This window comes from Triticum dicoccoides, chromosome 6B, assembly GCF_002162155.2.
Source record: "Triticum dicoccoides isolate Atlit2015 ecotype Zavitan chromosome 6B, WEW_v2.0, whole genome shotgun sequence".
NCBI lineage: Eukaryota > Viridiplantae > Streptophyta > Magnoliopsida > Poales > Poaceae > Triticum > Triticum dicoccoides.
In genome coordinates, this window is record NC_041391.1 from 549372205 (window position 1) to 549393636 (window position 21432).

The following is a 21432-nucleotide window of genomic DNA, read 5'->3' on the forward strand; positions in this document are numbered from 1 at the left end:
TTCATAAGAAATTTAGTGGATTGGAATCCTTAGGAATTTTACCTCTTGATCGGGTTGTAAGATTGAACACCAGAAGCTTTTCGAAAGATTCCTATAGAAAATTGAGCATCCACACAATTATTTTTTAATTATTTTTATTTTCCCCTGATACTATCAACCAAATCAAAATCAAATCATGTTAGATTAAAATGAGCAATAACATTAGAATCCTATGTTTTGGATTCCTGCAAATAAAAAGGTTAAGGATTTGTGCTTTCAATTTGTGTATAAGAATAAGATGGTTTCTCACTCGTTCTAGTATGAGGAGAATATCGTAACACCCACAACACCGTAATATCTGAAAACGCAACTCAATATATTAGTACTAAAAACACAACATCAAAATATTTGGCCCGCACAACTTTTCCTCCAATTCATCATAATCCAACGACGATAATCCCATTGTCCATTCCACAAACAAACCACAAATAAGAACATCCACACTAGAAAATTAACCTTGGTATGCAGAACAGGCTGATGCACAGGTACAGGAGCATCTCCAACATGAATGTTGACCATGGTGGTTTGCCTAGATTCTTTTTGACTGCCCTTGATTTGTATTGACCAATCAGATAGAACCAACACAATCCACAAGACTCATGAACTAACTATGGTTGGATGGTTAGAAAGACTGCGATATCCCCGTCGGAGTTCAAGTTCTAGACTTGACATTAAGAGCATCTCCAACAGCCGCGCTAAAGCGCCGCGCGCAAAAAACCTGTTAGCGCGCGCGCTGCGGCTGGTTTTGCGCGCCCGCCTGCACTGGCTCCAGCAACGGCGCTATAATGCAGCGCGCGCGCGCCGCTCCAGCAGGGCGCAAAAATACAGCGCGCGCGCCGCACAAACCACATGTACATTTCAAAGAAGATGAGCAAAAATGATCAAACAAACAAAATAAAAATCAATAACAAATAGTTCAAAATAAATCATTACAACTCAAACAAATAGTTTATTGTTCAGTACAACAACAAATAGTTCAAAATAAATTATTACAACACAACAAATAGTTCATGAACAATACAATGTCGAGTGCAGATATCATCATGCTCTTTGCCGTCCATGCCATGCCCACCACTCTTCAATTAGATCATTCTGAAGTTCATGTGCGTTGCGGGACGCCGAATGGCATGATAGGAGGCAACAAAACGGGCTACCCTTTCAGCCCTCCGCCGCACTCGCACGGGATGTCCCAAGAGCTCATACTGTGAGTAGTCTAAATCTTGGCCACGCTCATTCTCGATGATCATGTTGTGCATGATCACACAAGCGTGCATGATGTACCAAAGCATTTTTTGATCCCAAAATCTCGCCGGTCCTCTCACAATAGCAAATTGGGCTTGCAAAATCCCAAATGCTCTCTCCACATCTTTTTCTAGCCGCCGCCTGAGCATTGTGGAAATCAAGATTTTTCTTACCTTCCGGTTTTTTCAACGGCTTCACGAAGGTTTGCCACTTTGGATAGATGCCATCCGCTAGATAATAGCCATAGTTGTACGTACGGCCATTTGCTACAAACTGCACAGGTGGTAACTCATCGTTTGCAATCTTATTCATCAGTGATGACCGGTTGACAACATTGATATCATTCAAAGATCCAGGCATTCCAAAGAATGCATGCCAAATCCAAGTCTCCTGATCGGCCACCGCTTCAAGGATTATAGTGGAACCCTTTTTTTGGCCGTGGAATTGCCCATGCCATGCCTTTGGACAATTCTTCCAACTCCAATGCATGCAATCTATTGAGCCAAGCATGCCAGGAAAGCCGCGCGCTTTGTTCATCGCCAATAGCCTTGCGGCGTCTTCAGCAGTGGGAGATCTCAAATACTCCTCGCCAAACACTTGCACAATTTCCACTGCAAAGCGCTTGACACACATGATGGCTTGGCTCTCACCCATAGCCAAATGATCATCAACTAGATCAGCCGGGATACCGTATGCCAACATACGCAAAGCGGCTGTCACCTTCAGAAAAGTGCTATGCCCGAGCTCTCCGGTGGCATTCCTCCTTTGCTGGAAAAACCGGTCATGGCTCGCTAGTTTCTCTGCAATGCGCCTGAACAAGTCGGTGCTCATCCTAAACCGGCGACGAAAATACGACTCCGGGTATGTGGGACTCTCCACGAAATAGTTCTTCATCAATCTGTTATGGGCATCAATCCTATCTCTCCAAATTTTCTCCCGACCCATAACCGAACCACCGTGCTTCGGTTTTTTTATTGATATGCATAGCTACGATCATTGCAAGATCCTCCTCCTCTTCCATATCAAATTCTTCTTCGAAAGAATCATACGACGAACTCATCTACAATGTTCAATACTATACTATAAAAACTACAATTCAAAACATGCACCAAATTCATGAAGTTTGAGCAATACATACCTTGTAGGCGTTTTGTCAAACACCTTGCGGGCACGGCGCAGCAGTGAGCGCTCGGGCGCTGTTCCTGGGACGACGGAGGCGCGCGGGCGCCGGCGGTACTAGGAGGGGATGGGCGGAAGCGCGGGCGCGCGGGGATAGGCCGGGGAAGCCTGAGACGGTCGCCGGGGTGCGCGGGCGGCGGCGGCGGCGCGGCCGGTCGGGGGTGGAAGCGCGAGAGGAAGAGCGGGCGCGAGCGCTCGAGTGTGCCGCGCGCCGTTGTGGGCGCCCGAAATACGGTGCGCGGGTAATTGTTTTTGACCGCGCGCCCAACCTGTTTTAGCGCGCGCGCCGTTTTTGCGCGCCCGCTGGAGCGACCTGACGCGTTGCGCGCGCGCTAAAACGACCTATTTTGCGGCGCGGCGCTAGTTTAGCGCGGCTGTTGGAGATGCTCTAATGATTGGATTTTTCTGCATTTATTTCAAGCTTTTCGGCGATGTATGTTCAGTGGGAGGTGGTGTTCCCATCAACTATGAAGACGTCTGTGATGATTCGTTAATCTCAAAATAATGTGTCGATTTAATCTTTCGAAAATGCTCATAGGGTAGGCCGTGGGTACATATGACTTTCAGAGAGGCGAGTGTATGAGCGCCACGAGACTCAAATTTCGTTGCAATTGTTTCCGAACAACTCTTGTACTGCCACAGCTGGATTTCGCGGTCAGCCGAGCCGCGTTTTCCATTCGAAAAAGTCGAGTCGTTGGCTCATCTTTGTGAGCTGTGGGTCCCTGGAGCAGTAGCAGGAGGAGGCGCCAACCGGACGCCAAAACCCCGCCCCCGCCCCAATCACACCCCCCTTTCCCCTCGCCGCCCCCACTTTTTTTCTCCCACTCCGCCCCCGATTCTCCCCAATCCCCTCTCGCCGCCGCCAGGAGGCAGCACCGGAATCGCGGCGACCGAAGATCCCCTCCGACCCGCGCCAAGGAATCCCGCCGATCCGCTCGCGCCTCCCGGATGGCCCTGCACCAGCACCACGCGGGGTCGGCGTCCGGGTCGGCGTCGGCGTCCAGCTCCAGCTCGGGGCTGCACCTGCCGGCCTCGCCCTTCGGGGACACCACCCACACCAAGCTCTTCGTCGGGGGCCTCGCCTGGGAGACCACCAGCGAGAGGCTCCGCCGCTTCTACGAGCGCTTCGGGGACATCCTCGAGGCCGTCGTCATCACCGACCGCCACTCCGGCCGCTCCAAAGGATACGGCTTCGTCAGTGCCCGCTCCTCCTCCTAATTCTGCTTCCACCTGTTAGTCTTTCTGGAAACGCTGTAGCAGTGCTGGATTGTTTACGACTTTCATGCTCGTCTCCGCAGGTGACGTTCCGCGATGCTGAGGCGGCCACCAAGGCCTGCGAGGAACCGTCGCCGGTCATCGATGGCAGGCGGGCCAACTGTAACCTGGCGTCGCTAGGGCGTGCCCAGCCTTCCACACCCCTCGGTATTATTCTCTTCTAATACTACCTATTTGGAATAGCTTGTACGCACGTTTTGAGGCCATTTCATCAAAGTAGTTACTATTGTTTGCAATTTAATGCAGCATAGTTGTTGCTTATTGATGTTGTCTTGTGCAATCTAAATCAATCAGTTCTACCACGAGTCTCCCTAACAAAAGTTGTAACATGACTAGTACATGAGTCCATGGTGCTTAGTGACTTACTCTGGAATTCAGTTAACCCTCATCATGTTGCAAAGTAAATCAAGAATTCAACTATGGGTAGGAAAGGGCTAGGGTTTGCTTATCAAAAGGTTGTTTATGTGGTAATAATAGTGTCCTTTCTATATGCATGTGTTCTAAAACATGCATTCTATATAGGGCGGCCAAGATCAGCTGGCTCCTACTTTGGTGTTCCCGTTCCAAGGGGCATTTATGTAGGGGGTTATGGTCAGCAACGACCACTTCCGATTGGATACTACCAGTACCAGGGATTCCCGGTTCCACAATACAGGTAAGATTATTTCCAGAACATACAGTACAACTTGTTTAAAAACGCAAGCTTTAAGAAAATTCAGTGGGTTGACGATGTAATGCTATCAAACTGGCATGTAAGACGAAGTATTTAGAAGTTCCATCTTGTCCCTAGATGTCTGTTCACGACTTTCATGTTCTTTTTAGGCCGATTCTTCACCATTTTTTAGTATAATTTGTTCATGTTTATACCCTTGAATTTGCAAAATTTAAATAGATTGCAATTCTTTTACTGGTTTTAACTACCAAGGTACTCCCTCTGTAAAGAAATATAAGAGCGTTTAGATCACTACTTTAGTGATCTAAATGCTCTTGTACTTTACGAGGGAGTACTTCATTTAATAAAGATGTAAACGATCAAATTAGAATTTAGAATGCAACCATCCTCTGCAAAGTATTTTGTCTAGTTTTTTTTCCCAATTCCCCATCACCATGTATCACTTGGGCACAAAAGTATGACCAGATGTATTTGATTTGCCCACGTTGTGTAGATTATGCATATGCTTGTCCCTCGTTAGCCATCTATCATCTGTCCCACTCCCCTCTTTCCCTTGTTCCTTTGAAAACGATCAAATTATCAAAACTGCTTGAGTTCATGGAGCAAAATATCACTGTTTGGAAGCCATAAGAAGTACATTCAGTTCATTTTCTTCTTTCTTTTTTGCAGTTACTCCACATATGGGACTGAATACATCTATCCACAGGTTAAAGTGTGAACATGTAAACTTAAATATTCTTGTGGAACACAAGTCATGCTAAGGATTAGCATATTCTAAAAAAATGTCTCTTTGCAGGGTACATTAAACCCATATGTTGGTCAGCAATATGTTCCAGTTTATGGTGTCTCAGCTGCAGCAAATACTGCTAACCAACCATTTAGCCAATTGAGCCCATCCATTTCTGGTGGGGGCAACGGCTATCCGATGATGCATGGTTACAGTATGCCAGGAAATCAATTTGTGCATCTCACTGGGTCAAACTTAATTAATTCATCCCCAACAAATCGTCCCACCATTCAGGCTCCCTTTTTAGTAGGTAAGCTTTCTCCAGATCACATTTCCACTATTTGTTGGGCCTTCTTTTCCATCATAAAGAAAGACCCTTCCAAATAAACTCAGACATGGTTTCAAGATCCAACTGCATTCACTAAGCAACATATGCTTCCACTCTGAATTATTATGCTAACATAAATATAATTTTCCATTTTTCTTTCTGAATCTTTTCTGGCATGCTATTTGCCCTTGTGAAAATGTATGTTTATTTGGCTTTTGTAGCAGCACCAGTTCCCTCCCATCCACACTTAGTTGTACCAGCCCACTCACCTCAGTTTACACAAGCTAGTGGTTCAGACTAAAGAGCAAGCTGAACTGTGCACCCCCAACCATTTATACCTTGAGGTTTGCTTTCTCTGGATCGTTGTTATCTTGTTTGCGTGTTGACTGCCTAGCTGTAACTGACACTAGATTTTTTTGTCCGTGCCAGGTAACTTTAGTTTGCAGCAGGACTAAAAGAACAGTGCTGCTGTATTTGCAGCACTTGTTCTTACCTGGAAAAAATCATCCTTGTATTCATAAGGTATGTATTGTATCAAGCAATCATCCTTGCATTCATCGATTAGTGTGTAAGTGCACTTGGATAATGGTCTCCTAACTGGGCCCATTTGAGCATGCTTGTGTGACTTTGGTCTGTTCATCAATACAACTGTTACACAGATTCTAGTTTTGTTGATGCTGGTTTAGCTCCTGCATCTTGATTCTTACTCATTGATAGTAACTTTTGGGATGTAACTCTACAGGTTGTCCTTATCATGGTCGACATATGTACCTGGAGATCATGAACTGTTCCGGTGGATGGGGCAGTATCTCAAGAGCGACGGCTGCTCTTATCAGTTTGGCTTGGTTCAAATCCTGTCCTGGTGGGGGATTGTGATCGTCGATGTTTAGATACAGCATTATTATTGATTCTGTATCTGACAAGTCATGGATATATGGTGGATGCTGGAATGGAGTCCAGCACTCTGTAAGGTTGACTAATCCAAGGGGATTAGTCATGATGGCACTCTTAAGAATCAGGGATGAGTCACGATTTGATGGCACTGAGATGAGCATCCATCTGAAGAGTCACCAAGTTAGTGTGCTTTAGTGTCGCATAGTTTGAGTCTTGCACAAGCAAAAGTCAGTGTCATGATCTATCACTCTGGTTTCGCACTAGGCCTATTGATAGCCACATTATGGATTTACGATGCTCCGCTCGAGTGTAAGCAGGATGTTCAGTTTGCCCAAAGGGTGGCCGGAGATGGTCCTGCGTCTGCACCAACTTCCCATTAGAGCTTCTCTGCGTTATTACACAACTGGTGATCAGATCAAGCTCTATTTTGATCCGTGTTTACAGTTGGTGTTGGTTCCAGAACCGTTGTGGTTTTGTAATATGTCTCAGAAGTTCTAATTTACATTCATGATGCTCTGAGCTTGGTAGTTCCAAGATCAGAGTCTTGTTGTACTTGAATAATAATAAATCCATCTGCTGCGAGTCCAGTGATGCGGTGCCTCTCATCATGGATTTTCATGAACTTGGTGGCGTGAAAAGATGTACTGGTGGTACAATTGAGCTGTGTGTTAACTCAAGAAAAATAGTTTGTGAACAATGTCCATGTGGTATGTGTACCCTCTAGCTGAGGTTAATAGCCCTTCCGACATGTATACATGTTGTCAAGTTTGATCCTTTCTGCTGTCTGAATGGAACCAAACACATCTTACATGAATGTGAAGAAACTCCTCAGTGCTTTATGAGCAAACAAATATACAATCGGTACATCCTATGTGTCTTGGCTCTTGAGCGCTATATGAGCACGCAAATGTATACAATTTTTACATTTTATGTGTTTTGCAAGGCCAGGTGAGCATGTCATTCCAGCTGCTGGGATTTCCTACACATTCAGAGCTACTAAATCCTGGCGAAGGCTTGACTTAAACACACTCCAGTTTGAATGCTACTGAACCCTGTAAACGCAACTTTGAAATATCCTATGGCTGGATGTTGGAACGGCCATCATAGAACTCTCAATTCGAGTTTGTCATATCCAGCTTTTGTCTTGTACTTTTCGAATAGTTCTTGCATCGCAACCACAAATTGTTCATGCACCTCGTTTATCTGTCAACACCAAGGCATGTTAGTATTTTGCCTCCATTTCAAGAACAAAAAAGGCATGTTAGGATATTAAACAAGAACATGGTTTCAAAACTTGTTTCCACAGTTGCAAAGAAACCGGCATGATAAAGTCATACATTCATACTCTAAACAGATCTAGAAAATGACATCCATATCGAGCAACTAAGGCTTGGTCCAGAATGACAAAAATGCACACCAGATTTTGGCCTTGGGTGCTTAACTAACTGTTTTCCAGTTCTGTTTAATAGCAAAAATCACATCTAACATTTGCTCAATCTTTTTTGGTCGGATGCTAAAACGCCCAGAATGATTCTCACCTCATCATATGTAGGCTGAGGATTTTTCTGAACCTCGATTGGTCTTCCAACAACCAGATGAAGTGGTGTCGCGAAAGGGATGGGAGTCCTGTATTACAAATTTACACATGTGAATACTGAATCGAAATTATTTGGCATTTACGCAAATCAGATCAGTGGAAATATACCAAAAAGAAGATATATGCACTCAAGAGCATTACCCGTATTTCCCAAAGAAAACAATTGGAGTAAATTTAATTGCTCTAGCAATCTTCACAATCAACTTGCCACCTGGCCTCCACCACTTGTACACAAGGCTCTAATAGACAATAGCACAAATATTCATTTCAAAGTTAGGTAACCTGTTCAAGTCAGCAACCCATCCACTTCCATCAACATTTATTATGCACCCATGCATGAAATCAAGGATACTGCACTATTGCATATCATCATGTGGCAGAAGAGGTGCCGTTACCTGTCCGAAGCAGAAGACCGGGACTAAAGGAGAACCTGTCTCCATAGCGATCTTAACAAAACCTTTTCTTGATTTCAGAAAAGCAACCTGACAATTGCAAGAATTGTTTGTCATTACGGCATAAATTGAATGATAACAACAATGTCATCAATGACTATGCAAGAAGAACAGCGCCGCAAACCTCCGAATCATGATCCATGTGAAGCATCTCCTGTACACCTCCAGGCACTACGATGCAGGTATAACCAGCTCGAAGGTAGGAGTAGAAGTTCTTTCTTGAAGCAGGAACCAAGCCCAACCACGTCCATATCTGCCTCAAGAACGGAGTGTAGAACACCTAACGCCAACCAGAAATTCACCAATTAAGAGCACGCCTACCAACAGCTTACCGAAAGACTGAATTCAATCAGACACCGACAATGCACATTTAGGAAGGTAATGAGAGGGTTCCTCACCGCAGTGCTTGCAAGAACCTTGGTCTTCGGCAATGGCATGAATCCAACAAGGTCCACGAGGGCCCCAAGGCCGATGGGCAGAACAGAATGCGGTTCATAACCGAACACTGCAAACATACAACAGTAAAATTACAAATCGGGCGGCTCTGCACAAAAAAGGCAGGCTCTAATCTTTCCTGCTCATCTTTTACTTCACCCTTTCATTTGAGTAGACCCAAAAAAGGGGGTAGATACGCTGATCCAAGCATGCTCCAGGGAAGGAAAGCTCACCGTAAGCTCTTTTGGGGTCAAAGGCCTTGTAGTCCTCCACATGTAGAGTGACGGGGAAGTACCCAACGACGTACTTGCTTATGAATCTGCAGAGGCGTCCACCGAATGTGAGATCCAGGCAGCAATGGCAATGCACGGATGAGGAATCGAAAGGGGGAGAGGAGGGGGAAGGGAAGGGGGGCGAACCTGGCGATCTTGCGTCCAATCCTGCTCTTGTCATTGAGGGGCACGAGCATGAAGAAGAGCTGCGTGCCGAGCACCCTGCGCCATCGGAAGGAGCTATGAGGGCTGCTTACGATTAACCGGCAAAAGAAGGAGGATGGGGGGGAGTGGATCAGTGGACGGACATGGCGGCGACGCGGCGGGGGAGGAGGAAGAGGGAGGCGAGGACGAGGAGGACGTTGAAGTGGATGGCCCCCAGCCAGAGCGCCAGCGCCAGCGTGGTGCGCAGCGGCGAGTAGGCCGTGGCCCGGAACACCGTGGTCCCGTCGGGCGCCGCCTCGGCCGCGGCCGCGGCGCCGTTGCTCAGGCCATTCCCCGCGCCCATCCCGCCGGGAGCCTCGATGCCGGGGCGGGGAGGAGGAGGAGAGGAAGGGAGTGGGGGGCTTCGTTCTCCCGCGTGCGTCGCGTCGCGTCGCGCGCGCTTGCCCCCTTCTCCGGTGGTACTACTACCAGTGGTTTTGTCCGTGGCGCGGGGGTGTGCGGGCGGAGTCGTCCACCTCCTCCTCGATCCTTTTTCCTGCCAGCCTGATTGCTTGCTTTGCGTTTGCCGGTGCCGTGCCAAAAATCGTCGGCGCGAGCCGTCGGATCGTGGCGTGCCCGCCCACGCGGCCGGGGCGGATCCGCGCGGACTCTTCTTCTTTCTTCCAACCGGGTGCCGTGCGAGCGGTGTGTCCCTGCCTCGTCCCGCGCGTCCCCTTCGGGGCTGTTGACTCTTTTGCGTCGTCGGGATGGTTCGGGCGTTCATTTCTGAAGTATCAAGAGCGTATATACAAGCTATAAGTCATTTACGCATCCAGACGTGTCCGTAGACAGCAGTCGTTCCCGTCTATCCGGACTCCAAACTCATATAACTCCACACAACAAGATCAAAGTATAGCAGATGTCAACAAAATAAAGAGATCAAAGTATAGCATAGATCATAGATCAGACATAGCAAATTTATTTACAATTGGACATAGCAAAGTTTAATTTACAACTGGACATAGCATACTGTCCGTGTATTGACACGGGTGTTTACATCCTAACTTATGCAGAGACAATTGCAGCCTTCCCGACGGCAAGGGCAAGGGCTTGTCAGAGGACGGCTCTTAACAATACTCAAGACTTGGTGATCAATACCATGAAGAAAACCTCCAGGAAGGGGACCGAGAAGTACTAAAGAAGAACTTAAGATCAAGATTCAAGGCACCGACAAGCTTCGGGATGACAAGCTCTTCCGCACCGCTCCATGGTGGAAACAAACAAGAACTTGCCGACAGGTGGTCAGGTGAAGCTTGCCGGGGCACATGGCAACGCCGTGGCTAAAGATCAACTCTAGTGATAACCGTCCAAGTGGCGTGTCGATGAAATATAAGGTAGCTGGGCGAGCGATACAGGTGGACATGGACGACCTTGCCGGCATTTCTCCTCAGCGTGACACCTAACAGAGCATTTAATGCTTTTGTCCTAATCCATTAGAATTATGTATTTGACGTTGCAGCTTACTGTAGCCACTATCCATCTCTATATTTACCATTTTGCCACTGTGGTAGCCCCTTTCATCGATAAAAGGAGGCCCATGGCAACCTTTAGAAGGGTCGACACCCTGCCCAATTGCACTACGTAGCTGCACTTTCGAGCACTTTGCCGGCAAGATTGCGCTCTCTTGTAACTTGGTCATTTTCGACATATCAATCCACTAAAGTAGGAGTAGGGTTTACGCTTCACAGCGGCCCGAACCTGGGTAAATCTTTGTGTGTTTACCTGCTGGATTTGCTCTTTGTGCATTGCGATTCCCACAGGCGGACCACCAAGGGGCATTATTGGTCCTGAAGTCTGTCGTACGTCAACACATATGTAATTCACAAAAGATCGAACATAGGAAGTCTAACCAAACATAGGATGCCAAATTCACAAAGTTTATCCTATGATAGATAGGATAGAGCGAGAGGGCGTCAAACTTCACCACTTCCTCGTGGGCCCCTTCCCCTGTGGTATCCGGAGCGGCGGTAGTACTTAGCAGTGTAGGTGCCTTCAGGAATGTACCGACATTGGAGCACAACCAACACCTGAGTCAAAGGATCATGGTTTTCATCCGGAGCAATCCAAAGGAGGAGAGTTCCTATGACTGTGCCTTCAGGAAGAGGAGGCAACATCCACAGGCGCCGTCGCCTTCAATCCGACCAAAGTCTGACAAGGATTACCCCCCGGCACATACGCTAGATCTCTAAAACTCCACCACGCCGCCAGAACGGCCATGGCAGCCAACTCGCACCTGAGCCGCACGCCCCGCTCATGAGCAACATGACTTCATCTGCCATGGGTGTCGTCCCGGTAACCAAGACCATTCCTCAACCGCCACCATGACACACATACACCGCTGACCGATGAGGGCTGAAGTTCCTCCTTAGAACCCAAAAAGGAACCCTTTTGCAGGAATGTGCCCTAGCCAGCTAGATCTAAGCACGAGAGGGTCGCCAGTAGCCGCTAGCCTTGCCGCAGCCGCCCCATTGCTATAACGAGCGCCGGGGCCACCGACACGACCCTTTTGTTGGGGAACATAGTAATAACTCAAAAAATTTCCTACGTGCCACCAAGATCAATCTAGGAGATGCTAGCAACGAGAGAGAGAGAGAGGGAGTGCATCTTCATACCCTTGAAGATTGCTAAGCGGAAGCGTTACAAGAACAAGATTGATGGAGTCGTACTCACGGCGATTCAAATCGCGGAAGATCCGATCTAGCGCTGAACGGACGGCGCCTCCGCGTTCAACACACGTACAGCCCGGGGATGTCTCCTCCTTCTATGATCCAGCAAGGGGAGAGGATAAGTTGAGGGAGAGCTCCGGCATCACGACGGTGTGGTGGTGGAGCTTGTGGTTCTCCTGCAGGACTTCGCCAAGCACTACGGAGGAGGAGGAGGTGTTGGAGGAGGGCGGGGCTGCGCCAAGGAAAGGGGTGCTACAACCCTCCCACCCTTCCTCTATTTATAGGGTGAAGGGGAGAGGGGGGCGGCCCCTCTAGATCCCATCTAGAGGGGGGCGACGGCCAGGAGGGGGAAACTTGCCCCCAAGCAAGGTGGAGGCGCCCCTCCCCTAGGGTTTCTAAACCCTAGGCGCCTTGGGCCCTTGGGGGGGGGCGCACCAGCCCACTAGGGGCTGGTTCCCTCCCATATTCAGCCCATTAAGTCCCCCGGGGCAGGTGGCCCCACCTTGTGGACCTCCGGACACCTTTTGGTGGTCCCGGTACAATACCAATAACCCCCGAAACCATTCCGGCGACTGAAACTGGACTTCCCATATATAAATATTCACCTCCGGACCATTCCGGAACTCCTGTGACGTTCGGGATCTCATCCGGGACTCCGAACAACCTTTGGTAACCACATACAATTTCCCATAAAAACTCTAGCGTCACCGAACCTTAAGTGTGTAGACCCTACGGGTTCGGGAACCATGCAAACATGACCGAGACATTCTCCGGCCAATAACCAACAGCGGGATCTGGATACCCATGTTGGCTCCCACATGTTCCACGATGATCTCATCGGATGAACCACAATGTCGGGGATTCAATCAATCCCGTATACAATTCCCTTTGTCCACCGGTATGTTACTTGCCCGAGTTTCAATCGTCGGTATCCCAATACCTCGTTCAATCTCGTTACCGGCAAGTCTCTTTACTCATTCCGTAACGCATGATCCCGTGACAACTCCTTAGTAACATTGAGCTCATTATGATGATGCATTACCGAGTGGGCCCAGAGATACCTCTCCGTCATACGGAGTGACAAATCCTAGTCTAGATTCGTGCCAACCCAACAGACACTTTTGGAGATACCTGTAGTGCACCTTTATAGTCACCCAGTGAAAGAACATGTGCTGCCCCCATGTTTGGTTTTGGTAATTGATGACAATCTCTATGGACTAATGGTTGTCTTGAGTTATATTTGAAGGATTTGTCCATAGGATTTTCTTGAAGTCCATGTGTTGGTTTCAAGGAGTTTATGAGTTGACCAAGGTGCTGAAGGAAATATGCCCTAGAGGCAATAATAAAGTTATTATTTATTTCCTCATATCATGATAAATGTTTATTATTCATGCTAGAATTGTATTAACGGGAAACATGATACATGTGTGAATACATAGACAAACATAGTGTCACTAGTATGCCTCTACTTGACTAGCTCATTGATCAAAGATGGTTATGTTTCCTAACCATAGGCATGTGTTGTCATTTGATTAATGGGATCACATCATTAGGAGAATGATGTGATTGACTTGACCCATTCCGTTAGCTTAGCACTTGATCGTTTAGTATGTTGCTATTGCTTTCTTCATGACTTATACAAAGTTCCTACAACTATGAGATTGTGCAACTCCCGTTTACCGGAGGAACACTTTGTGTGCTACCAAACGTCACAACGTAACTAGGTGATTATAAAGGTGCTCTACAGGTGTTTCCAAAGGTACATGTTGAGTTGGCATAATTCGAGATTAGGTTTTGTCACTCCGATTGTTGGAGAGGTATCTTTGGGCCTTCTCGGTAATACTCATCACCTAAGCCTTGCAAGCATTGTAACTAATGAGTTAGTTATGAAATGATGTATTACGGAACGAGTAAAGAGACTTGCCGGTAACGAGATTGAACTAGGTATTGGATACCGACGATCGAATCTCGGGCAAGTAACATACCGATGACAAAGGGAACAACGTATGTTGTTATGCGGTTTGACCGATAAAGATCTTCGTAGAATATGTAGGAACCAATATGAACATCCAGGTTCCACTATTGGTTATTGACCGAGAATAGTTCTAGGTCATGTCTACATAGTTCTCGAACCCGTAGGGTCCGCACGCTTAACGTTACGATGACAGTTTTATTATGAGTTTATAAGTTTTGATGTACCAAAGGTTGTTCGGAGTTCTGGATGTGATCATGGACATGACGAGGAGTCTCGAAATGGTCGAGACATAAAGATTGATATATTGGATGACTATATTCGGACACCGGAAGTGTTTCGGGTGTTTTTCGGAGAAAAACCAGAGTGCCGGAGGGTTACCGGAACCCCCCGGGAACTAATGGGCCTTGTTGGGCCCTAGTGGAGAGAGAGAGGGGCCGGCCAGGGCAAGAGGCGCGCCCCCTCCCCTTGAGTCCGAATAGGACAAGCAAGGGGGGGGGGGCCCTTGCCTTTCCCCTCTCCCACTCCTTCCTTCCCCCTCCTTCTTGGAGTAGGAAAGGGAGGGGGCAAACCTACTTGGAGTAGGTTTCTCCCTCCTAGGGCGCGCCTCCCTCTTGGCCGGCCCCCTCCTCCTCTCCCCCTTTATATACGAGGGAGGGGGGCACCCCATAGACACACAAGTTGATCTACGGATCGTTCCTTAGCCATGTGCGGTGCCCCCCTCCACCATATTCCACCTCGGTCATATCGTCGCGGAGTTTAGTTGAAGCCCTGCGCCGGTAGAACATCATCATCGTCACCACGCCGTCGTGCTGACGGAACTCATCCCCGGTGCTTCACTGGATTGGAGCCCGGAGGACGTCATCGAGCTGGACGTGTGCTGAACACGGAGGTGCCGTACGTTCGGTGCTTGGATCAGTCGAATCGTGAAGACGTACGACTACATCAACCGCGTTGTTATAACGCTTTCGCTTAATGGTCTACGAGGGTACGTAGACAATACTCTCCCCTCTCATTGCTATGCCATCACCATGATCTTGCATGTGCATAGGAATTTTTTTGAAATTACTACGTTCCCCAACAGTGGCATCCGAGCCTAGGTTTTATGCGTTGATGTTATATGCACGAGTAGAACACAAATGAGTTGTGGGCGATACAAGTCATACTGCTTACCAGCATGTCATACTTTGGTTCGGCAGTATTGTTGGATGAAGCGGCCCGGACTGACATTACGCGTACGCTAACGCGAGACTGGTTTTACCGCCGTGCTTTGCACACAGGTGACTAGCGGGTGTCAGTTTCTCCAACTTTAGTTGAACCGAGTGTGGCTACGCCCGGTCCTTGCGAAGGTTAAAAGAGCACCAACTTGACGAACTACCATTGTGGTTTTGATGCATAGGTAAGAACGGTTCTTTCTCAGCCCGTAGCAGCCACGTAAAACTTGCAACAACAAAGTAGAAGACGTCTAACTTGTTTTTGCAGGGCAAGTTGTGATGTGATATGGTCAAGACGTGATGCTATATTTTATTGTATGAGATGATCATGTTTTGTAACCGAAGTTATCGGCAACTGGCAGGAGCCATATGGTTGTCGCTTTATTGTATGAAATGCAAACACCCTGTAATTGCTTTACTTTATCACTAAGCGGTAGCGATAGTCGTAGAAGCAATAGATGGCGTAAACGACAATGATGCTACGATGGAGATCAAGGTGTCGCGCCGGTGACGATGGTGATCACGACGGTGCTTCGGAGATGGAGATCACAAGCACAAGATGATGATGGCCATATCATATCACTTATATTGATTGCATGTGATGTTTATCCTTTATGCATCTTATTTTGCTTTGATTGACGGTAGCATTTTAAGATGATCTCTCACTAAAATTATAAAGAAGTGTTCTCCCTGAGTATGCACCGTTGCCAAAGTTCGTCGTGCCCAGACACCACGTGATGATCGGGTGTGATAAGCTCTACGTCCATCTACAACGGGTGCAAGCCAGTTTTTGCACACGCAGAATACTCAGGTTAAACTTGACAAGCCTAGCATATGCAGATATGGCCTCGGAACACAGAGACCGAAAGGTCGAGCGTGAATCATATAGTAGATATGATCAACATAAAGATGTTCACCATTGAAAACTACTCCATCTCACGTGATGATCGGTTATGGTTTAGTTGATTTGGATCACGTGATCACTTAGATGACTAGAGAGATGTCTGTCTAAGTGGGAGTTCTTAAGTAATATGATTAATTGAACTTAAATTTATCATGAACTTAGTACCTGATAGTATTTTGCTTGTCTATGTTTGTTGTAGATAGATGGCTCGTGCTGTTGTTCCGTTGAATTTTTAATGCGTTCCTTGAAGAAGCAAAGTTGAAAGATGATGGTAGCAATTACACGGACTGGGTCCGTAACTTGAGGATTATCCTCATTGCTGCACAAAAGAATTACGTCCTGGAAGCACCGCTGGGTGCCAGGCCTGCTACAGGAGCAACGCCAGATGTTGTGAACGTCTGGCAGAGCAAAGCTGATGACTACTCTATAGTTCAGTGTGCCATGCTTTACGGCTTAGAACCGGGTCTTCAACGACGTTTTGAACGTCGGAGCATATGAGATGTTCCAGGAGTTGAAGTTAATATTTCAAGCAAATGCCCGGATTGAGAGATATGAAGTCTCCAATAAGTTCTACAGCTGCAAGATGGAGGAGAATAGTTCTGTCAGTGAGCATATACTCAAAATGTCAGGGTATAATAATCACTTGATTCAACTGGGAGTTAATCTTTCGGATGATAGCGTCATTGACAGAATTCTCCAATCACTGCCACCAAGCTACAAGAGCTTCTGATGAACTATAATATGCAAGGGATGAACAAAACAATTCCCGAGCTCTTCGCAATGCTAAAGGCTGCGCAGGTAGAAATCAAGAAGGAGCATCAAGTGTTGATGGTCAACAAGACCAATAGTTTCAAGAAAAAGGGCAAAGGGAAGAAGAAGGGGAACTTCAAGAAGAACAGCAAGCAAGTTGCTGCTCAAGAGAAGAAACCCAAATCTGGACCTAAGCCTGAAACTGAGTGCTTCTACTGCAAGCAAACTGGTCACTGGAAGCGGAACTGCCCCAAGTATTTGGCGGATAAGAAGGATGGCAAAGTGAACAAAGGTATATGTGATATACATGTTATTGATGTGTACCTAACTAGAGCTCGTAGTAGCACCTGGGTATTTGATACTGGTTCTGTTGCTAATATTTGCAACTCAAAACAGGGACTACGGAATAAGCGAGCACTAGCCAAGGATGAGGTGATGATGCGCGTGGGAAACGGTTCCAAAGTCGATGTGATCGCGGTCGGCACGCTACCTCTACATCTACCTTCAGGATTAGTTTTAGACCTGAATAATTGTTATTTGGTGCCAGGGTTAAGCATGGACATTATATCTGGATCTTGTTTGATGCGAGACGGTTATTCATTTAAATCAGAGAATAATGGTTGTTCTATTTATATGAGTAATATCTTTTATGGTCATGCACCCTTGAAGAGTGGTCTATTTTTATAAAATCTTGATAGTAGTGATACACATATTCATAATGTTGAAGCCAAAAGATGCAGAGTTGATAATGATAGTGCAACTTATTTGTGGCACTGCCGTTTAGGTCATATCGGTATAAAGCGCATGAAGAAACTCCATACTGATGGACTTTTGGAATCACTTGATTATGAATCACTTGGTACTTGCGAACCGTGCCTCATGGGCAAGATGACTAAAACACCATTCTCCGATACTATGGAGAGAGCAACAGATTTGTTGGAAATCATACATACAGATGTATGTGGTCCGATGAATGTTGAAGCTCGTGGCGGATATCATTATTTTCTCACCTTCACAGATGATTTGAGCAGATATGGGTATATCTACTTAATGAAACACAAGTCTGAAACATTTGAAAAGTTCAAAGAATTTCAGAGTGAAGTGGAAAATCATCGTAACAAGAAAATAAAGTTTCTACGATCTGATTGTGGAGGAGAATATTTGAGTTACGAGTTTGGTTTACATTTGAAACAATGCGGAATAGTTTCGCAACTCACGCCACCTGGAACACCACAAAGAAATGGTGTGTCCGAACGTCGTAATCGTACTTTACTAGATATGGTGCGATCTATGATGTCTCTTACTGATTTACCGCTATCGTTTTGGGGTTATGCTTTAGAGACGGCTGCATTCACATTAAATAGGGCACCATCAAAATCCGTTGAGACGACGCCTTATGAACTATGGTTTGGCAAGAAACTAAAGTTGTCATTTCTTAAAGTTTGGGGCTACAATTCTTATGTGAAGAAACTTCAACCAGATAAGTTCAAACCCAAATCGGAGAAATGTGTCTTCATAGGATACCCAAAAGAGACGGTTGGGTACACCTTCTATCATAGATCCGAAGGCAAGACATTCGTTGCTAAGAATGGATCCTTTCTAGAGAAGGAGTTTCTCTCGAAAGAAGTGAGTGGGAGGAAAGTAGAACTTGATGAGGTAACTGTACCTGCTCCCTTATTGGAAAGTAGTTCATCGCAGAAATCAGTTCCTGTGACAAATACACCAATTAGTGAGGAAGCTAATGATATTGATCATGAAACTTCAGATCAAGTGACTACTGAACCTCGTAGGTCTACCAGAGTAAGATCCGCACCAGAGTGGTATGGTAATCCTGTTCTGGAAGTCATGTTACTTGACCATGATGAACCTACGAACTATGAGGAAGCGATGATGAGCCTAGATTCCGCAAAATGGCTAGAGGCCATGAAATCTGAGATGGGATCCATGTATGAGAACAAAGTATGGACTTTGGTTGACTTGCCCGATGATCGGCAAGCCATTGAGAATAAATGGATCTTTAAGAAGAAGACTGACGCTGATGGTAATGTAACTGTCTATAAAGCTCGACTTGTTGCGAAAGGTTTTCGACAAGTTCAAGGGGTTGACTACGATGAGACTTTCTCACCCGTAGCAATGCTTAAGTCTGTCCGAATCATGTTAGCGATTGCTGCATTTTATGATTATGAAATTTGGCAGATGGATGTCAAAACTGCATTCTTGAATGGATTTCTGGAAGAAGAGTTGTATATGATGCAACCCGAGGGTTTTGTCGATCCTAAGGGAGCTAACAGAGTGTGCAAGCTCCAGCGATCAATCTATGGTCTGGTGCAAGCCTCTCGGAGTTGGAATAAATGATTTGATAGTGTGATCAAAGCATATGGTTTTATACAGACTTTTGGAGAAGCCTGTATTTACAAGAAAGTGAGTGGGAGCTCTGTAGCATTTCTAATATTATATGTGGATGACATATTGTTGATTGGAAATGATATAGAATTTCTGGATAGCATAAAAGGATACTTGAATAAAAGTTTTTCAATGAAAGACCTCGGTGAAGCTGCTTACATATTGGGCATTAAGATCTATAGAGATAGATCAAGACGCTTGATTGGACTTTCACAAAGCACGTACCTTGATAAAGTGTTGAAAAGGTTCAATATGGATCAGGCGAAGAAAGGGTTCTTGCCTGTATTACAAGGTATAAAGTTGAGTCAGACTCAATGCCCGACCACTGCAGAAGATAGAGAGAAAATGAAAGGAGTTCCCTATGCTTCAGCCATAGGCTCTATCATGTATGCAATGCTGTGTACCAGACCTGATGTGTGCCTTGATATTAGTTTGGCAGGGAGGTACCAAAGTAATCCAGGAGTGGGTCACTGGACAACGGTCAAGAACATCCTGAAATACCTGAAGAGGACTAAGGATATGTTTCTCGTATATGGGGGTGACAAAGAGCTAGTCGTAAATGGTTACGTCGATGCAAGCTTTGACACTGATCCGGATGATTCTAAATTGCAAACCGGATACGTATTTTTATCAAACGGTGGAGCTGTAAGTTGGTGCAGCTCTAAACAAAGCGTCGTGGCGGGATCTACATGTGAAGCAGAGTACATAGCTACTTCGGAAGCAGCAAATGAAGGAGTCTGGATGAAGGAGTTCATTTCCGATCTAGGTGTTGTACCTAGTGCATCGGGACCAATGAAGATCTTCTGTGACAATACTGGTGCAATTGCCTTGGCAAAGGAATCCAGATTTCACAAGAGGACCAAGCACATCAAGAGACGCTTCAATTCCATTCGAGACCAAGTCCAAGTGGGAGACATAGAGATTTGCAAGATACATACGGATCTGAATGTTGCAGACCCGTTGACTAAGCCTCTCTCACGAGCAAAACATGATCAACACCAAGACTCCATGGGTGTTAGAATCATTACTATGTAATCTAGATTATTGACTCTAGTGCAAGTGGGAGACTGAAGTAAATATGCCCTAGAGGCAATAATAAAGTTATTATTTATTTCCTCATATCATGATAAATGTTTATTATTCATGCTAAAATTGTATTAACCGGAAACATGATACATGTGTGAATACATAGACAAACATAGTGTCACTAGTATGCCTCTACTTGACTAGCTCATTGATCAAAGATGGTTATGTTTCCTAACCATAGGCATGTGTTGTCATTTGATTAATGGGATCACATCATTAGGAGAATGATGTGATTGACTTGACCCATTCCGTTAGCTTAGCACTTGATCATTTAGTATGTTGCTATTGCTTTCTTCATGACTTATACAAAGTTCCTACAACTATGAGATTGTGCAACTCCCGTTTACCGGAGGAACACTTTGTGTGCTACCAAACGTCACAACGTAACTGGGTGATTATAAAGGTGCTCTACAAGTGTTTCCAAAGGTACATGTTGAGTTGGCATAATTCGAGATTAGGTTTTGTCACTCCGATTGTCGGAGAGGTATCTCTGGGCCTTCTCGATAATACTCATCACCTAAGCCTGCAAGCATTGTAACTAATGAGTTAGTTATGAAATGATGTATTACAGAACAAGTAAAGAGACTTGCCGGTAACGAGATTGAACTAGGTATTGGATACCGACGATCGAATCTCGGGCAAGTAACATACCGATGACAAAGGGAACAACGTATGTTGTTATGCGGTTTGACCGATAAAGATCTTCGTAGAATATGTAGGAACCAATATGAACATCCAGGTTCCACTATTGGTTATTGACCGAGAATAGTTCTAGGTCATGTCTACATAGTTCTCGAACCCGTAGGGTCCGCACGCTTAACGTTACGATGACAATTTTATTATGAGTTTATAAGTTTTGATGTACCGAAGGTTGTTCGGACTCCCGGATGTGATCATGGACATGACGAGGAGTCTCGAAATGGTCGAGACATAAAGATTGATATATTGCATGACTATATTCGGACACCGGAAGTGTTCCGGGTGTTTTTCGGAGAAAAGCCGGAGTGCCGGAGGGTTACAGGAACCCCCCGGGAACTAATGGGCCTTGTTGGGCCCTAGTGGAGAGAGAGAGGGGCCGGCCAGGGCAAGAGGCGCGCCCCTCCCCTTGAGTCTGAATAGG

The 21432-nt window shown here is 46.0% G+C and overlaps 2 protein-coding genes across 4 annotated transcripts; one reads left to right on the top strand and one right to left on the bottom strand.

The window, feature by feature from the left end:
• Positions 1-3257: 3257 nt before the first annotated feature.
• LOC119322319 (RNA-binding protein 24-like) lies at positions 3258-7131 on the top strand. 3 transcript variants are annotated; one of them, XM_037595812.1, is made up of 8 exons: positions 3258-3654; positions 3759-3882; positions 4258-4390; positions 5078-5120; positions 5205-5445; positions 5685-5807; positions 5893-5985; positions 6206-7131. In XM_037595812.1, the coding sequence occupies exons 1-6, from the start codon at positions 3409-3411 to the stop codon at positions 5762-5764; spliced, it is 867 nt and encodes a 288-aa protein (XP_037451709.1). In that variant the 5' UTR covers positions 3258-3408; the 3' UTR covers positions 5765-5807; positions 5893-5985; positions 6206-7131. The 3 variants fall into 3 exon arrangements, with proteins under 3 accessions (XP_037451709.1, XP_037451710.1, XP_037451711.1); XM_037595813.1 differs by having other exon boundaries at positions 5688-5807; XM_037595814.1 differs by having other exon boundaries at positions 5078-5114.
• Positions 7132-7167: 36 nt separating this feature from the next.
• Positions 7168-9918, bottom strand: LOC119322318 (diacylglycerol O-acyltransferase 2D-like). The gene is made up of 9 exons (XM_037595811.1): positions 9422-9918; positions 9261-9335; positions 9075-9160; positions 8805-8911; positions 8531-8686; positions 8350-8436; positions 8096-8193; positions 7896-7983; positions 7168-7560 (listed from the first exon to the last, which is right to left on the bottom strand). The coding sequence occupies exons 1-9, from the start codon at positions 9619-9621 to the stop codon at positions 7459-7461; spliced, it is 999 nt and encodes a 332-aa protein (XP_037451708.1). The 5' UTR covers positions 9622-9918; the 3' UTR covers positions 7168-7458.
• Positions 9919-21432: the final 11514 nt, after the last annotated feature.